This window comes from Lates calcarifer, linkage group LG21 (assembly GCF_001640805.2).
Source record: "Lates calcarifer isolate ASB-BC8 linkage group LG21, TLL_Latcal_v3, whole genome shotgun sequence".
Taxonomy (NCBI): Eukaryota; Metazoa; Chordata; class Actinopteri; family Centropomidae; genus Lates; species Lates calcarifer.
Genome location: NC_066853.1, coordinates 5,725,206 through 5,738,746, shown reverse-complemented (window position 1 = coordinate 5,738,746; position 13,541 = coordinate 5,725,206). Strand labels below are relative to the sequence as shown.

The window sequence follows — 13,541 nt, the reverse complement described above, 5'->3', positions numbered from 1 at the left end:
TGGTCTATATTGAACTGTAGTGACTAGCCTCTACCGCTCTATACTGTCCATTTTTAGAACCCAATTGCTCCCATACAATTTCAAGGCCTTTTACACACACAGAGTTGTGACAAAGAGACAGCATGAAAATGCTAAATACTCACCTGCAAATATACAGGAGCTGAGGCTCCACCACAGCCAGTTATGGACGTATTTAAGGATGTTGGTAGGTGAGTTTGAGTTCCTGCTGGGGATGCTAGCACTGAGGAATCTGAGGAAGCAGATGACCAACTAGGCAGAGGACTGACCCAGAGCAACCTCTGATAATCTGTGATTGGTTGATGCCTTTATTTGCAGACTAAATGCTAAAAATCAACCTCCTTCTAAAAAAAAAAAAATTACAGCATTTCTTTGCTGTGTAGTTCGCATTCTGTGCGAAAGTACTCTTGACAAAAACAAGAGTTTCAATGTGTGTGAAGAACTATACTGTTCATGTAAAGGGGAAATGCATAATCAAATGAGACAAGATGAAATTATGACTGACCTGTAAAATATCTGAATTTGCATAAGTTATATCTTCAGTCAGTAGCAGGAGTTATCATGTGTAAGGATCATTTTGCCAACTGTAAGCTGGGCCACACCTTTAAGATCCTCTGGTTGTGTATCCTGAGGCAGCTGTGTCTGAGGGTGAGTGCTGTACACAGCTGATGTTGCAGTAGTGTTGTTTTTGCAGGTGAGTGGGCTCCATTTGCTTCATCGACAGCCAGCACACTGTATGAGTGTGAATGCACACACAGCCATCTGCTCTGAAAACATAGGCTGGGGGCTTACAGGGTTTCCACCTGCATGATTAGAGAATCATCAGAGAGCGAGACAGAAAATATAAAACACACACACACAGATAAACAGAGGCAGATAGAGCGAAGCAGACAGACAGGCAGGAAGGCAGCAGGTGAGTTCAGCCACTTGAGCAGGGCAGATGAAGGGGGGCCCCAGGTGTTTGCTCCATCATCCATATAACCAGGGATGAAAGCTTCACCAACAGAAGGACAAAAACCAATGAGGAGTGGTGTGTGTGTGTGTGTGTGTGTGTGTGTGAAATAGGCCCCATGATCAAAGGAATGAAAGAATCTGATCTGTTTTCTTTGATGGGATTTGTTTGTGTGTGTGTGTGTGTGTGTGTAGATGTGAGACAAGCAGGCCTCATGCCTGATTAGCACTGTCTAACCGGTCCTGATCAGTGCAGAGAGATCAGGCTGAGCAATATATGTGTGTGTGTATGTGTCCACTCACTCATAGTGTTTGAAACAAGCTTAACCTATCCAGAGGAGGCACCACATGGCTCAGCTGACCAGACTACTGGTCTGTTTTGTGGTTTTTGGGGCACTGGTCACATATTTTTACTTCATTTTGCTCCATGAGATGTTGCTATGTGAGAATATCAGTCAGAGCTATACAGCAATGAAAATCACCTTGTAAAATAATGAATCCAGGCTAGGCGGCTGGGGAAGGTGTCGTTTAATTTGTTGTGAGCCAGAGTGCAGTTTGTCCAGAGAATGACTGTCTGGCATGCTTTTACTGCAACAGAAGTAGCTAAGAGCCAGATGAGTGTCTCTAGGAGATATGGAACAGTAAGTAAAGGTCAACTGCTATTAGCATAACGACTAGCACTATTTGGATATGCAAAATCCATAATTCAAGGAAGAACACATCTTCCTTCCCTCTCCCTCTCTCTCGCAGAGCCAAGGGAGCAGGAACAAAGTCACCACTTGACCCTTTGCTAGCCACGGCCACTTGACTGCATTTTAATTAAAAAGCAAAAACCCACAGCTCGCTAAATGGCCTAATCTCTACACGCTAACTTTAACACGAGCTAATGCAACGTCTGGCTCAGTTCACACGTGTTTAATACTACATGAGCAAGGTGGAATACGGCACTTTCATTACGATAAGACGAGGCCGCTCTGAAGACGTTAGAATTCAGTGTCAGTGACATTTCCTGCAGATTTAAGGCAGCCATTGCAGAATGAGATACTGTATTGTTTAACAATAGAACAAGTGATAATATCAGTTTCTATTAAAAAGATAGATATTAATCACATGTGGGCAGCAAGCCAGAATATGTCAAAGATGCCAAGTTTAATTATTTCAACGAGGCTTCAGTGATGGATTTCAAATGTCAGTCGTATTGGACTTCTGAGAATTGAGGATAGACGTGTGCAAAGCATTACTCCTCTTCTTCTCAAACCAGACAAATCTATGCCTTTAGGATGAGTCTGTCCTCGACTTAGATTACATCAGAATGTGTATTCGGGCCATTTATGTGTGTGTTCTTCTGGATCTACTGATTCAATCAACACAAATGCGGAGAATAAATCCAGGGAGTTGATGCAGAGGAATAAAGAAGTCAGAAAAAATCCTTGTCTAGCCGCAGTAAACATCTTTGAATCTCACTGGCCGGGCCGAGTGCTGACGGCCAGCAAGCCACACAAGGGCCTCTCCCCGCTCTCCTACTGCGTGTTGTTCCTCTGCACCAATCTGCTGTCTTGTTAAACATGAGCATTATGTCTGGTCTGACTGCATCACACCAGCAGCTCGGTCCGCTTCACTCTGCTCAGCAGCTGTTTGGCGGTTTAAGGATTTAGGCCCTGGTGTTAAGAAACATGTTTACAATCCTCCCTAAATCTGACAGGCTTTGTCATCAAATCTGTAAACACAGATGCATGGCCAAATGAATGCACGCATACACACACACTACCAAACTGGAGGTCAGCTTACTGTTAAGTACTGTATGATGTTTTAGCATCATACATCTTCTCTACTGAATTTTACATACATGTAGGCATGTGTGTATATTTCTACATACTGTATGACCAATATAAAAAGTTGGATGTTATAGCTAAATATTTATTTCCTCATTATTTAAAATGTTTCTACACTATGTCCCTCTCTCTCTCCTCCTTTGTCTTTCCCCATCCTGCTTTCACCAGGTGCGGGTGTCCCCCAGTTTCAGCCCATCCCTCTGAACAGCGGCTCTCGTATCCAGCTACTGAGCAACGGTTCACTGCTGATCAAACACGTGCTGGAGGACGACAGCGGCTTCTACCTGTGTAAGGTCAGCAACGACGTGGGAGCTGATGTCAGCAAGTCCATGTACCTCACCGTCAAAAGTAAGAGCCCGCATCAATAACGTAATAACAGCTGATGGGCAGTAATCAATGTGTATTTTAATGTGCGTGTTGGTGCGACAACAAGCAGCTGATAAAAAAGCATACCCAGCTGCAGGGTTTTACAGATAGCTCCTCTTAAAGTTGATCGACATGATGGACAAAAAATGGAAGGGAGGGAGATGCAGATCAGCAGAATCAGTAGGGAAGCTTTGCAAAAACAAAAAACGACCCTGTAGATCATCTGTGTAGCAGCTTATTACGACCCATAGTTACGTTTTATAGACAACCTCTTGTGGCTGTAGTGCTTTTGAAGGGGGTAAAAGTCAGGTGACGTAGTATAAAGAGCAAGAAAGTCCATGTCAGGAGGAGGTAAGGGTGGATGGATGGCACAACAACATACAGGACTTTCACACTGGAGGCCGCCCTTCAGTTTCTGTGTGAAACTAATGCTAATAATTAATCATTCCTGTAACCATGATAAGAAAGTACTTATTTCATCCCAAACCACAATTTATTCCTCAACCTAACCAAGTAGATTTTGTGTATAAATCTAACCAAACTGTGTCTATTCCATAAGCTTAACTGCGTGTTTGTAAAATCTTGTGTTGAGATTCGGCTAAATAAAATAAAAATATATATTTAAAAAAATGTACTGTATGCAGGCAGCTTATCTTCCTGCTCCTTCCACTGAGTGTGCGCAAGCATGTTTCTGTTTCTGTGCATGTGTGCACTTCCTGCTGTTGTGTTCCCTGTCCCCGACTACAGGTCTCCTGCCTCCAGTGAGCATTAGCATGTAGCTCCCCTGTAGAGCTAGGAGTGGCTCCTCATTTTCATGGTGCTTAGACGCGAGTGGGGCTTATTTTCCCCTCTGCTACTGTTATCAAATTGGAGCATGAGGAGCCCCGCTGACGGGCAGCCCTCTCTCTGTCTCTATCTCTTCTTCTTTCTGTCTCCTCACCAGTCCAAAGTCTAAAGTGTGTAGTAGAACTCAAGTATGAAAAACATGCAAGTGAATGTGTAGTACATGTGTTATCCCACTCTAAATCATATGACTGTTTTATATTTCTTGTTAAGCATGCATATTGTCATTGACACTGTAATCAAAGCCATCATTGCATATATAAGAGAATGGTTACAGTTACATGGCACACACATTGAAATTGAACATGTAATATGAGTCTGATTGAGTGCAACAGTAGAGGTTGAATGCTCTAAAAGTTCTTTATCTCACCCTGACCTCTGACCTCTCTGTGGAAGGGCTGCCAAAAAAATTAATTGTGTGGAACTCTCCTTCTGGATAAATATTTTTTTTGCATCATTAATATCAGCCGGCATGTCATGGATATTCATGTGTCAGTGTAATTAAGCCTTGCAGTGTACAAGGCTGAGAGCCGCCACTGTGTGAAGCTGTCAGTGCTACAGCAGCAGGCTCAGAGACGAACATGCTCTCTGTGTTTTCATAGGTCAGTTTGCTGACTGTAGCACCCAGTTGCTATGCAGCAAGTTGACCTATGGCTGTACTAACCTTTTTTGCCTCCATTTTCTACCAAGCAGAGAACAAACACTGTAGCTTTCTGCTACAGCAGACTAAACTCTCAGTGGTATACCGAACTCCACATATTCAATATATATATATATATTTTTGAGAAATATGTTTAAACTTAAAGAAAACTACAAGCAAACCATCTCCTGTGTCATACGGTGAGAAATGTTGGTAATAAATTGAAACTACATTTGTTCATGATATGCTTGTGCTGTATCCACCGGACTCCATTATATCAATATGAGTCTTTCAGAGTCAAAGAGATGGCCTACCATAAACAGGTTAGAGTGAGATGATATAAATCAGTAATCCAATCAGCACTCTTGTTGCACTGGACTACAGTGCAGCTCTTCTTTCTTTTCTCCGCACTAGTATGTGTATGTGTTCTCTATAGTATTGAAGTGGGGGGGCCGTAGTAGCATTGCACGTGTCAGTACTGCAGGAGTTTATAAGCCCAATCAAGCCCTGGATTTTCTGCTGCTGTGTGTACATACAGTTTACACTCACTTAAAGTACATTAGATGAATGTTGAAGTCAAGGCAAGGGAAGTTTATTTGTATAGCACATTTCAACAAAATTCAATTCAAAGTGCTTTACATGAAATATAAAAAGCATTAAGACAAAATATGAAAGAAACACAGGATAATATAAAACAGCATTTAGATAGAAATTAAAAAGTCAAATAGAAAATTATAAATAAGGAATACACAAGTGAAGGTTACAATGCAATGTATAATTATTTGATTTAATAACAGCAGTGGCAAACAGAAACAGCTGAGTTGCAGCAGACCTGCAGTTCCCTGGGAGTTTGTTCCAGATATGTGGGGCATAAAAACTGAACGCTGCTTCTCCATGTTTAGTTTTTGTCTCTCGGGAGAGTAAGCAGACCAGTCCCAGATGGCATAACAGATCTGGGGGGTTCAGATCAGAAATTTATTTTGACCCTTAATCATTCAGTGCTTTATAAAGCAATCAGTTCTTTGACAGATAGGAAACCAGTGTAAAGATCTGAGAACCTGAGTGATATGATCTACTATCTTGGTCCTAGTCAGGGACTCAAGCAGCAGCGTGTTGAAGTATATTTCCCCACATAAGGGAAGAGTCAAAGAGATGGCCTACCATAAACAGGTTAGAGTGAGATGATATAAATCAGTAATCCAATCAGCACTCTTGTTGCACTGGACTATGTATGAGATGTACATCAAAATAACTATACATAAGGCCTAATACAAAGACCAGTGCTTTATATATATATGTAGTTTTGTAGGTGTGTGCACACATAGTTTCAGATTCATTGGTCTTCACAGTCAGTTGTTATCATCTGTGTTAGAGAGAGAGGGAGAGATTTGACCCACCAAATGCACCCTGCTGTTGCTTCGGGCTTCAGTTTCATGTAGTAGTCAGCTCTGTCAAAGGGAATTTCGGCAGCTTCACTGCTGAATAATTTAAGCTTACTTCTGATAACTAGTAGTTCCATTAACATGAACCCCAATGGCAACATTATTTACAGCTTATTATTTATATACAAGATATGTACAGTAACTTAAGATGTATTTACATTTTTTCTGTTGCTCAGCAAAAGTTCCATTTTGTTGCTTTAAAGAGTTTTTTAAAATCCAATACTGATTCAAAGCCTGATTGTCAATTTGTTATTTATTGGTCGACATATACACTGATACTGGTATGTCTGTGCGATAAACATTTGTCTGTCTCACTGTAATGAATACTGCAGCAGATATCATGCTGACACGCTTCAGTAAAAATGCCAATATGACATAATTAGCGTCACATCAAATGTGGGCACAGTTCCTTTTTACACTCCGTCCATTTACTCCTGAATTATATTTCTCCGGCAGTGTCATTTAAAACCTCTAAGTCACTTATGATTCAGTTAGCATTGACGTGTCATCTTCACAGCCAGAATAATTCACATTACAGGAAACAGCTGTAAGTTTTTTAGGCCTATCATGGTACTCTGTGCTGTCCTTCCTCTGCAGCCATTGGCCGCTCAGTCATTACATGCAGGCTCAGTTGCATGCTTGTCACTCATCAACAGATCACATTTCATGCCCTTTAAACCCCAAACTGTACTCGTACACTCCAGATGCTTTCTGTAAAAGTGTACTTACTCGCATGAGTGGTTAGAAAAAGGGGAGACCATTACTGTGCTTGTGTTCGCCAACACCTTCAGTGTTTGTGTGTGTGTTTGCGTATAATTACACATTTGTTTTCATTTTTAAATACACAGTATGTTTGTTAGAAAGTATATTTTATTACTTGTAGTCACGTCTGCTTTTATCTGTGTATCCGTGCATGGTGTATTCTGTGCATTCTGCTCGCATGCAGTGTGTGTGTGTGTGTGTGTGTGTGTGTGTGTGTGTGTGTGTGTGTGTGTGTGTGTGTGTGTGTGAGCGTATGTGTGTGTTGCTGGAACTCTTGAGTGCATTTCTGCCTCATTTAAATCCGTCAATACTTCAATTAGAAGCCGTCGAAGGGGCTCAAGGGATGAGCAGTCTGCATGTTTCTCTGCTTTATTTGCACTCTCTGGCAGTCTTTGTTTCTTACATTTCCAGCAATGAGAGAAAGATTGAAAAGATAAATAACACATTATTTGTTTCATTTTATGCCCTTGTTCATTTGCTGGCTGCTGCCCGGGTCCTCAGAATGTCTAAATCCTCCGCTGCCACAACAAAGCATACATTTACCATTTACACATCATTTTTTACCATCATTGAATCACATCGCTAACAATATAGTTTTAATCCCAGATGCATATTAGAATAATGCATTGTATTTTTAAATCATTGTACATCAGTCTGCACTGTTCCTCTGTGCGTCTGTGTGCGTGCTTTGCTGTTTGTCCTCCTTCTAAATCACAATGTCAGCACAGAGAATCCTGCAAAGTGACAAAAGGGAATCGTTCTGCCTGTATAATAACAGAACCCTTTTTGGCACTGTAGATAACAAAAGATCTTTTTAATGTATGAAATGTTACAGAGAAGCTCAATTAAAAAACTCTCCATACAGTAAGGTGTTCTTCAGTCTACAATAATCAGCCTAGTCATATTTTTATGCCCATGTTGTGAATTCAAGCAGGATTCAAGCATAACTCAGAGACTAACTCGATTAACTGCTAGTAATTTTAATTTATCCATTAAAAGATGAGTTCATGACCTGCACGACCTATCATTCATGACAAAGAAAAGCATAAAATCCTCACAATACCCCCTTCCCTGAGATGCAGTTAGCCAATCATAGCTTAGCAGTTCTTTGCTTTTTTGGGATTTCTGGATTTGAAGCTTTTACCACACATCGAAGCGGGGTACATGGGGCTGTAGTAAGGTATTCACCATCAAAAGAGTTTTTATTTTATTTTTTTATTTGCCCTCTCTGCTGTGACACTTGCAAAAATTAGCATACCGGGCTTACTAGCCTAGATGTATCTTCAGGCTAATTCTCTAAGTATGATATAATGCTTCCGTATACTTTTCATTTTAAATTGAGACTGTTGGAAACAGAGATATTGTATTCAACCATGTTTGTAGTCAGCTTTAGCTTAATTAGCTGACTACAACTAGTGATTGTACATAAAAATAGATGCGTCTCCACTTCGTTCCACTGTACAAAAATAAATCCTGGATACGAGTCGTGATCTATTGGGCTGATGACTTTGTTTGAAGCCAGAGTCTACGCAGTGGTGGTCAACAAGTCGAGCTGCGGTATCAAAATCTTGCCAATGTACCCACTCCGCCAATTGCAAGTCAAGCACAGCTGTCATTCATGATGTTGAAGCTGCTTTTTGTACCATCAAATATCTAATTAAAACCAAACATATCTTCAAAACAAACACTTGAACATACATCAGCATGATAAGAACTACCTAAAATGACAGAAGCCAGCAATTTTTTTGACATTTATAGGGTTTACGGTCTATACTGCAGCCAGCTACCAGGGGGCGATCAAGATGTTTTGGCTTCACTTTTGGGGCGCTGTCTTGTCATCCATTGTAATGTACAGTCTTTGGCTATAACTGATAAAATCTGCCAGCAACCGTTGTTACTGTAGATGGCATAATCAGTGGTTGTAGAAATTAGAAGCTGCTTTTGGCCACCTCGGTCTGAAATCAAGGACTCATTCGTTTTTTTTCCTCATCAGTTAATTGATTAATTGTTTTAGCTCTACTCTGATCTGCAAGTGCATCGACTACTTCACCACCAAGGTATTTCGGGATCAGTTTTCAGGCAAAACTTGTGCGTAAAGCCACTGTCGGTGGTCCCAGTTTTATGATTACCCCACATTTCCCTTCTGAAGACATATCTTTGTAAGAGTGAAGCCTCCTCCACACTGTTCAGTGACAGAAGGTCCACCGCTTTGCATTTCTTGTCCCAGGTTATTCCATTCATTCCTCCCTCTCCCTCTCCTTCCTTCCTGCAGCTTGCTGTCTTTGTTCTCTCTCTTTCCTCCTTCTCTTCTCGCTCAGCTTTCTTTTTTTCCCTTGTCTCCCTTCTTCCCACTCACACTTTCTCCTCTACCCGCCCGCGTTTTATTACCAGGCCCCTGTAATATCACTGGATATTAAAAAATATACATCAACCGAGCAATTATGGGCTATCAAAAAGAATAGGTTTAGCCTGGGGCCCTTTGAGCGCTGCACGGTAGATGCATAGAGATGAGATGAGGAGGATGCGAGTGAGTAGCCTCACCTCAAGCTCGGGCCACTGAAGCACGACCAAGATGGGTTAAGATTGTAGAACATTTTAGATACTGCAGTCACATGCTTCATTCACACAGATGGATACACACACACACACACACATACAAGGTCACAGACACATTGAAACCTCTTTAAATGCACACAGATGTATTCATAAATGTGTATTCGTGTACAGGAACATACTGCGCTCACACCCACATGTACACAAGCATGTGCTCATACATACAAACATAGATGACAAATCTTCTTGTGCACATATGATTTCCTACAGCAGCCTTGTGTGCTGTCATTGCGCGCCCTTTCTCGAGCTCTTTCAAAGAGCAAACACGAGCTTCATCGATGTTAACTTGCATTGCCAAGGCCTCCGATTTAGATGGAGAAAATAGCCCCTGTTAAGGAGCAATAACATTTAGAGAAGGGGCTGAGGAGACTCTTTTAATAGGACTCACTTAAAATTCATAGTTGCTATGCAAAATAAATCAGCGATTTCCTGCACGGGGGCAGTGGGAAAGGGGATGATGGTGTGGGGAGCAAGGGAGAGGGACGGGCTGCGAGTGAATAAGGAATGAGGTTTAAACGTTGGCAGTCCCAAGTCTGACACATTCCATCATGTCGGGGGTGGGTGGGGGTTGAGGGTGCACACACACAAGCACACAAGCCTACATGTGCCTCACATGCAAGTAGCTCCTCCTTTTAATTTTTGTTGGCTGCTTCAAAGAAGGAAATGTACAGTGAAGAAAAAGACAGAAACATGTTGAAAGAGTCTGTGTCTGTGTGTTTATTTGGTTGTGTGCAGGGTTAGTGGGATCATTAACTCCCTTGATTTCGAGTTACAGTGTACATATTAGAGACCAGCTGATACAGCGACATAGCAGATATTAGCTTGACACAGTATACTGATAACAGCATAAAGAAAATATCTTATCTTATATTTTAAATACAGTGTTGCCATTAAATAGTATGTTTTACAGGGAGCACTAACACTGAAATATCTTTAGGAATTCATGGTACCCAGATGATGAATCCCTCTGACTTAGCTGATCCCCCTGACTTTTCATCATGGGGTTTTAAGTGAAATATCTTGACAACCATAGGATGATTATAAATGAAATTTATAAAAACCTTTAACTTATGTTCCCAGGCTCCCCAGTTCAGGATTCTGTTAACAAACATTAACCCTCCTATTGTGTTTGGGTCAAATTTAACCTGTTTCAAGTAAATTATTCATAAACATCATCCTTTCTTTCAATTGGAAAACAACAGCTGCAAACACAACAGCCCTTAAATCTAATCCATTTGATAAGGTCCCTTAAGTGTGGATCTGTCATATCGAGACCCACGCACAGTGCATGACATTAAACAAATACAGAGCTGAGGAACATCTTTTTAATGTTCCCAATATGTGGCACATAGAACTGGGAAACATAGGACCCTTTGTTCCCATTATGTGCCATGTAAATCTGGGGAGCATAGACCATAGAAATGACTTCCAAACTACAGCCTCACAGTACTGTCTTGTTTTAAATCTCAAATGTGGATCAGTCACTATCAGCATTAAAAACTGGTTGGACACTTAGAATGTAACTACATCTATGTGCTGTATGTACCAGTGAAATAATAAATACCAAAAGAACAAAAAATAATCTGAAGCCTTTTTCAGCCTGGCCACACTACAGAGGGGGTGAGGTTTAACACATCAGGGCAATTCAAACACTGTCAGGCACAATTGCCATTCACACAAGTACAGTATAATAAATGAATCATTATAATTTCAAGTACTTTAATTGACTTGTGATTGCCTAACCTTCCTGGTACTCCTAGTACGAGCAGACTGTACCAGACTGGCACCTTTGTGAAGCCAAAACAAATGATTACAAAGTTATCTACAAATACTGTTGACCAGATACTGTGTATGTGGGGAAGCATGTGTGTATTTTTAAAGCTTGTTTTTTAGACCACTGCTTCTGTTTTTGTTTGCATTTGTTTGTTTATGTGCATCCCTATGATTTTTTATCTTGTCACTGTCTACACTTGTATACTGTACATGTGTGCAAGGCCAGTATCTCTATATTTGTCTTTGTTTGTGTATTTCTGAATGTGCAATGGTTGTGTGTGTGTGTGTGTGTTTCTTTATTCGTGCATGTCTGTATATTCCGAATGCGAGTGTGTCTGTGTGAGACAACAGCACGGCCAGCGGACTTGTCTGCTGTGTATGAATAATCAAAGTGGTCTCTCTCATCATTAAATCATCTCTGTCCTGGTGGGAGCCTGAGGAGGGAGATGGAGTGAGAGAGCGAGGGAGAGAGAGAGGGATCATAGTTAGCGCTGCAGGGGTACACGCTCTCTCTCTCTCCTCCATCGTGTAGTGTGGCTGAGATGTGTCATGAGCACAAGTCTTTTCTGCTCTCTGTGCTCGCCCACTTAGCTCCCCCAGACACAGCCGCTCTCATACACACACTTTCATACATATGCACTCACGGTAAAACACTCATACACATGCACGCAGACACATTATTCAGAGGTGTACAGACATTCACACAGTGACTCAAACACACATATTGCATCTTTTCCTGGAAGAGAGGGCCTCCAACCATTGCTGCACTGGTATCTGCCACATGTAGCTGCCATTACTGTCCTATTCAATGACACAGTATTCACTACAGCATGTTTACTCTACATACTGAAAACCTACTAATAAATATCTGGTCCTAGAAACCAATCCTTCTGATGTAATTGAAGATTAATCAATTAGTTAAATGATAGAAAATTTGTAACACTTCAAAGTTGCTCTAATCAATTTTTTATATAAATATTGCACCTAATCCAACAGAGAATCACCTGAATCTACTGCTCCTCTCAGCTCTGCAGGGAGTTTTAGTGTCTTTCAGTTAATTCTTTTGGTTTCCTTTACTGTTTTGACTCATTCTCACTTTGTCGTTTCCAGCTGCAGGCTGTTGTTTCCTGTAAAAAAAAAAAAAAAAAAAAGCTATAAAAAACTCATAAAACACACTTCCTGCTCAATATTAATAAGCAAACAGACAAAGTTAGCGATTAGCTGGTGAACACAGTCGAGCAGTTAGCAGCTTGAAGAGCCAGATATTTCCCTCAGGAGTTGGTGGAAAACCAGAGTGAATATTAGACTCACATTCATCAGATGCAGACACAAACATGACTCCAAATGAATGATGTAAATAAGCAACTGTTTGCTAACATCTTCGCTATATCAACTCCATAGAATGATAATATGGAAGTTTAGCTCAATTCTACTGCCCTGAAGTACCTAAAACATCAATTAATTCAGGTTTAAGTCATTTATGGTCAAAGATAAAAAAATGGCAAAATCACTGTTAATTGAATATTTTTGACTATTGGACTGTCAGATAAAAAAAAAATCTCTTTTCTCTTTCCATTCTAGGAAACTGTGATAGATGCAATTGAATGTCTCTGTCTTGGGTCAGGTTTTTAAGCCATCACACAACTGGGAGCATGCAGATCATTTGCATTGTTTTACCTGCATTATAATGTAATAATAATTAAGATGACATCCGTAATGTCCACACTGATAAAGATTAGCATATTCATTCACTCTGCTCAGAACCGCAGAAGTTAATATGGTATAATCCAATTCGGGAGCTTCACACTTTAGAGATCATTATGCTGTGAATAGCACCTGAAAGTCTCTGTGAGTGTTATAATCAGGAGACGGATTCATGCGAGCAGAGAGAAAAGGACAGAATGAAACAAAGTGTGAGTATGAGAATAGTGTGAGTGTGAGTACAGACTTTGAGTAGTGTGGATGAGAGACGTTCACAACAGATACTCATTCTGCTGAACGACATGCACACACACACACACACAGGCTAAATGTGTTGCTAATGAGCCTGGTGTGCGGTTACGGCATAGAGCCAGACCGGCTCCACACTCAGACCGATGGGAGTTCAGTCAGGAGTCACTGCTTTCTTCTTTCCCCCGCCTCATCCTCAGAAAGCAGCACGTTACCATTCGCTGTCGTTATCAAAGCAGGTACAGGCTTACCTGAAGCGCTCCGTTTCGATCTCAAAGTATTGCGGGAGACAAGTAGACTCAAACATGACTTCATGATGGTCCCTGGAGTGTTTAAATAGTTGTCATAATT

General features: G+C 40.9%; 1 protein-coding gene across 2 annotated transcripts in view; it reads left to right on the top strand.

Annotated features, from left to right (window-relative positions):
• dscamb (Down syndrome cell adhesion molecule b) overlaps nucleotides 1-13,541 on the top strand; it is a 113,465-nt gene that overhangs the window by 78,760 nt on the left and 21,164 nt on the right. For both annotated transcript variants that reach the window (XM_018662102.2, XM_018662103.2), the window contains exon 11: nucleotides 2,970-3,149. In XM_018662102.2, the coding sequence (XP_018517618.1) occupies nucleotides 2,970-3,149 (180 nt within the window). The remainder of the gene's footprint in view (nucleotides 1-2,969; nucleotides 3,150-13,541) is intronic.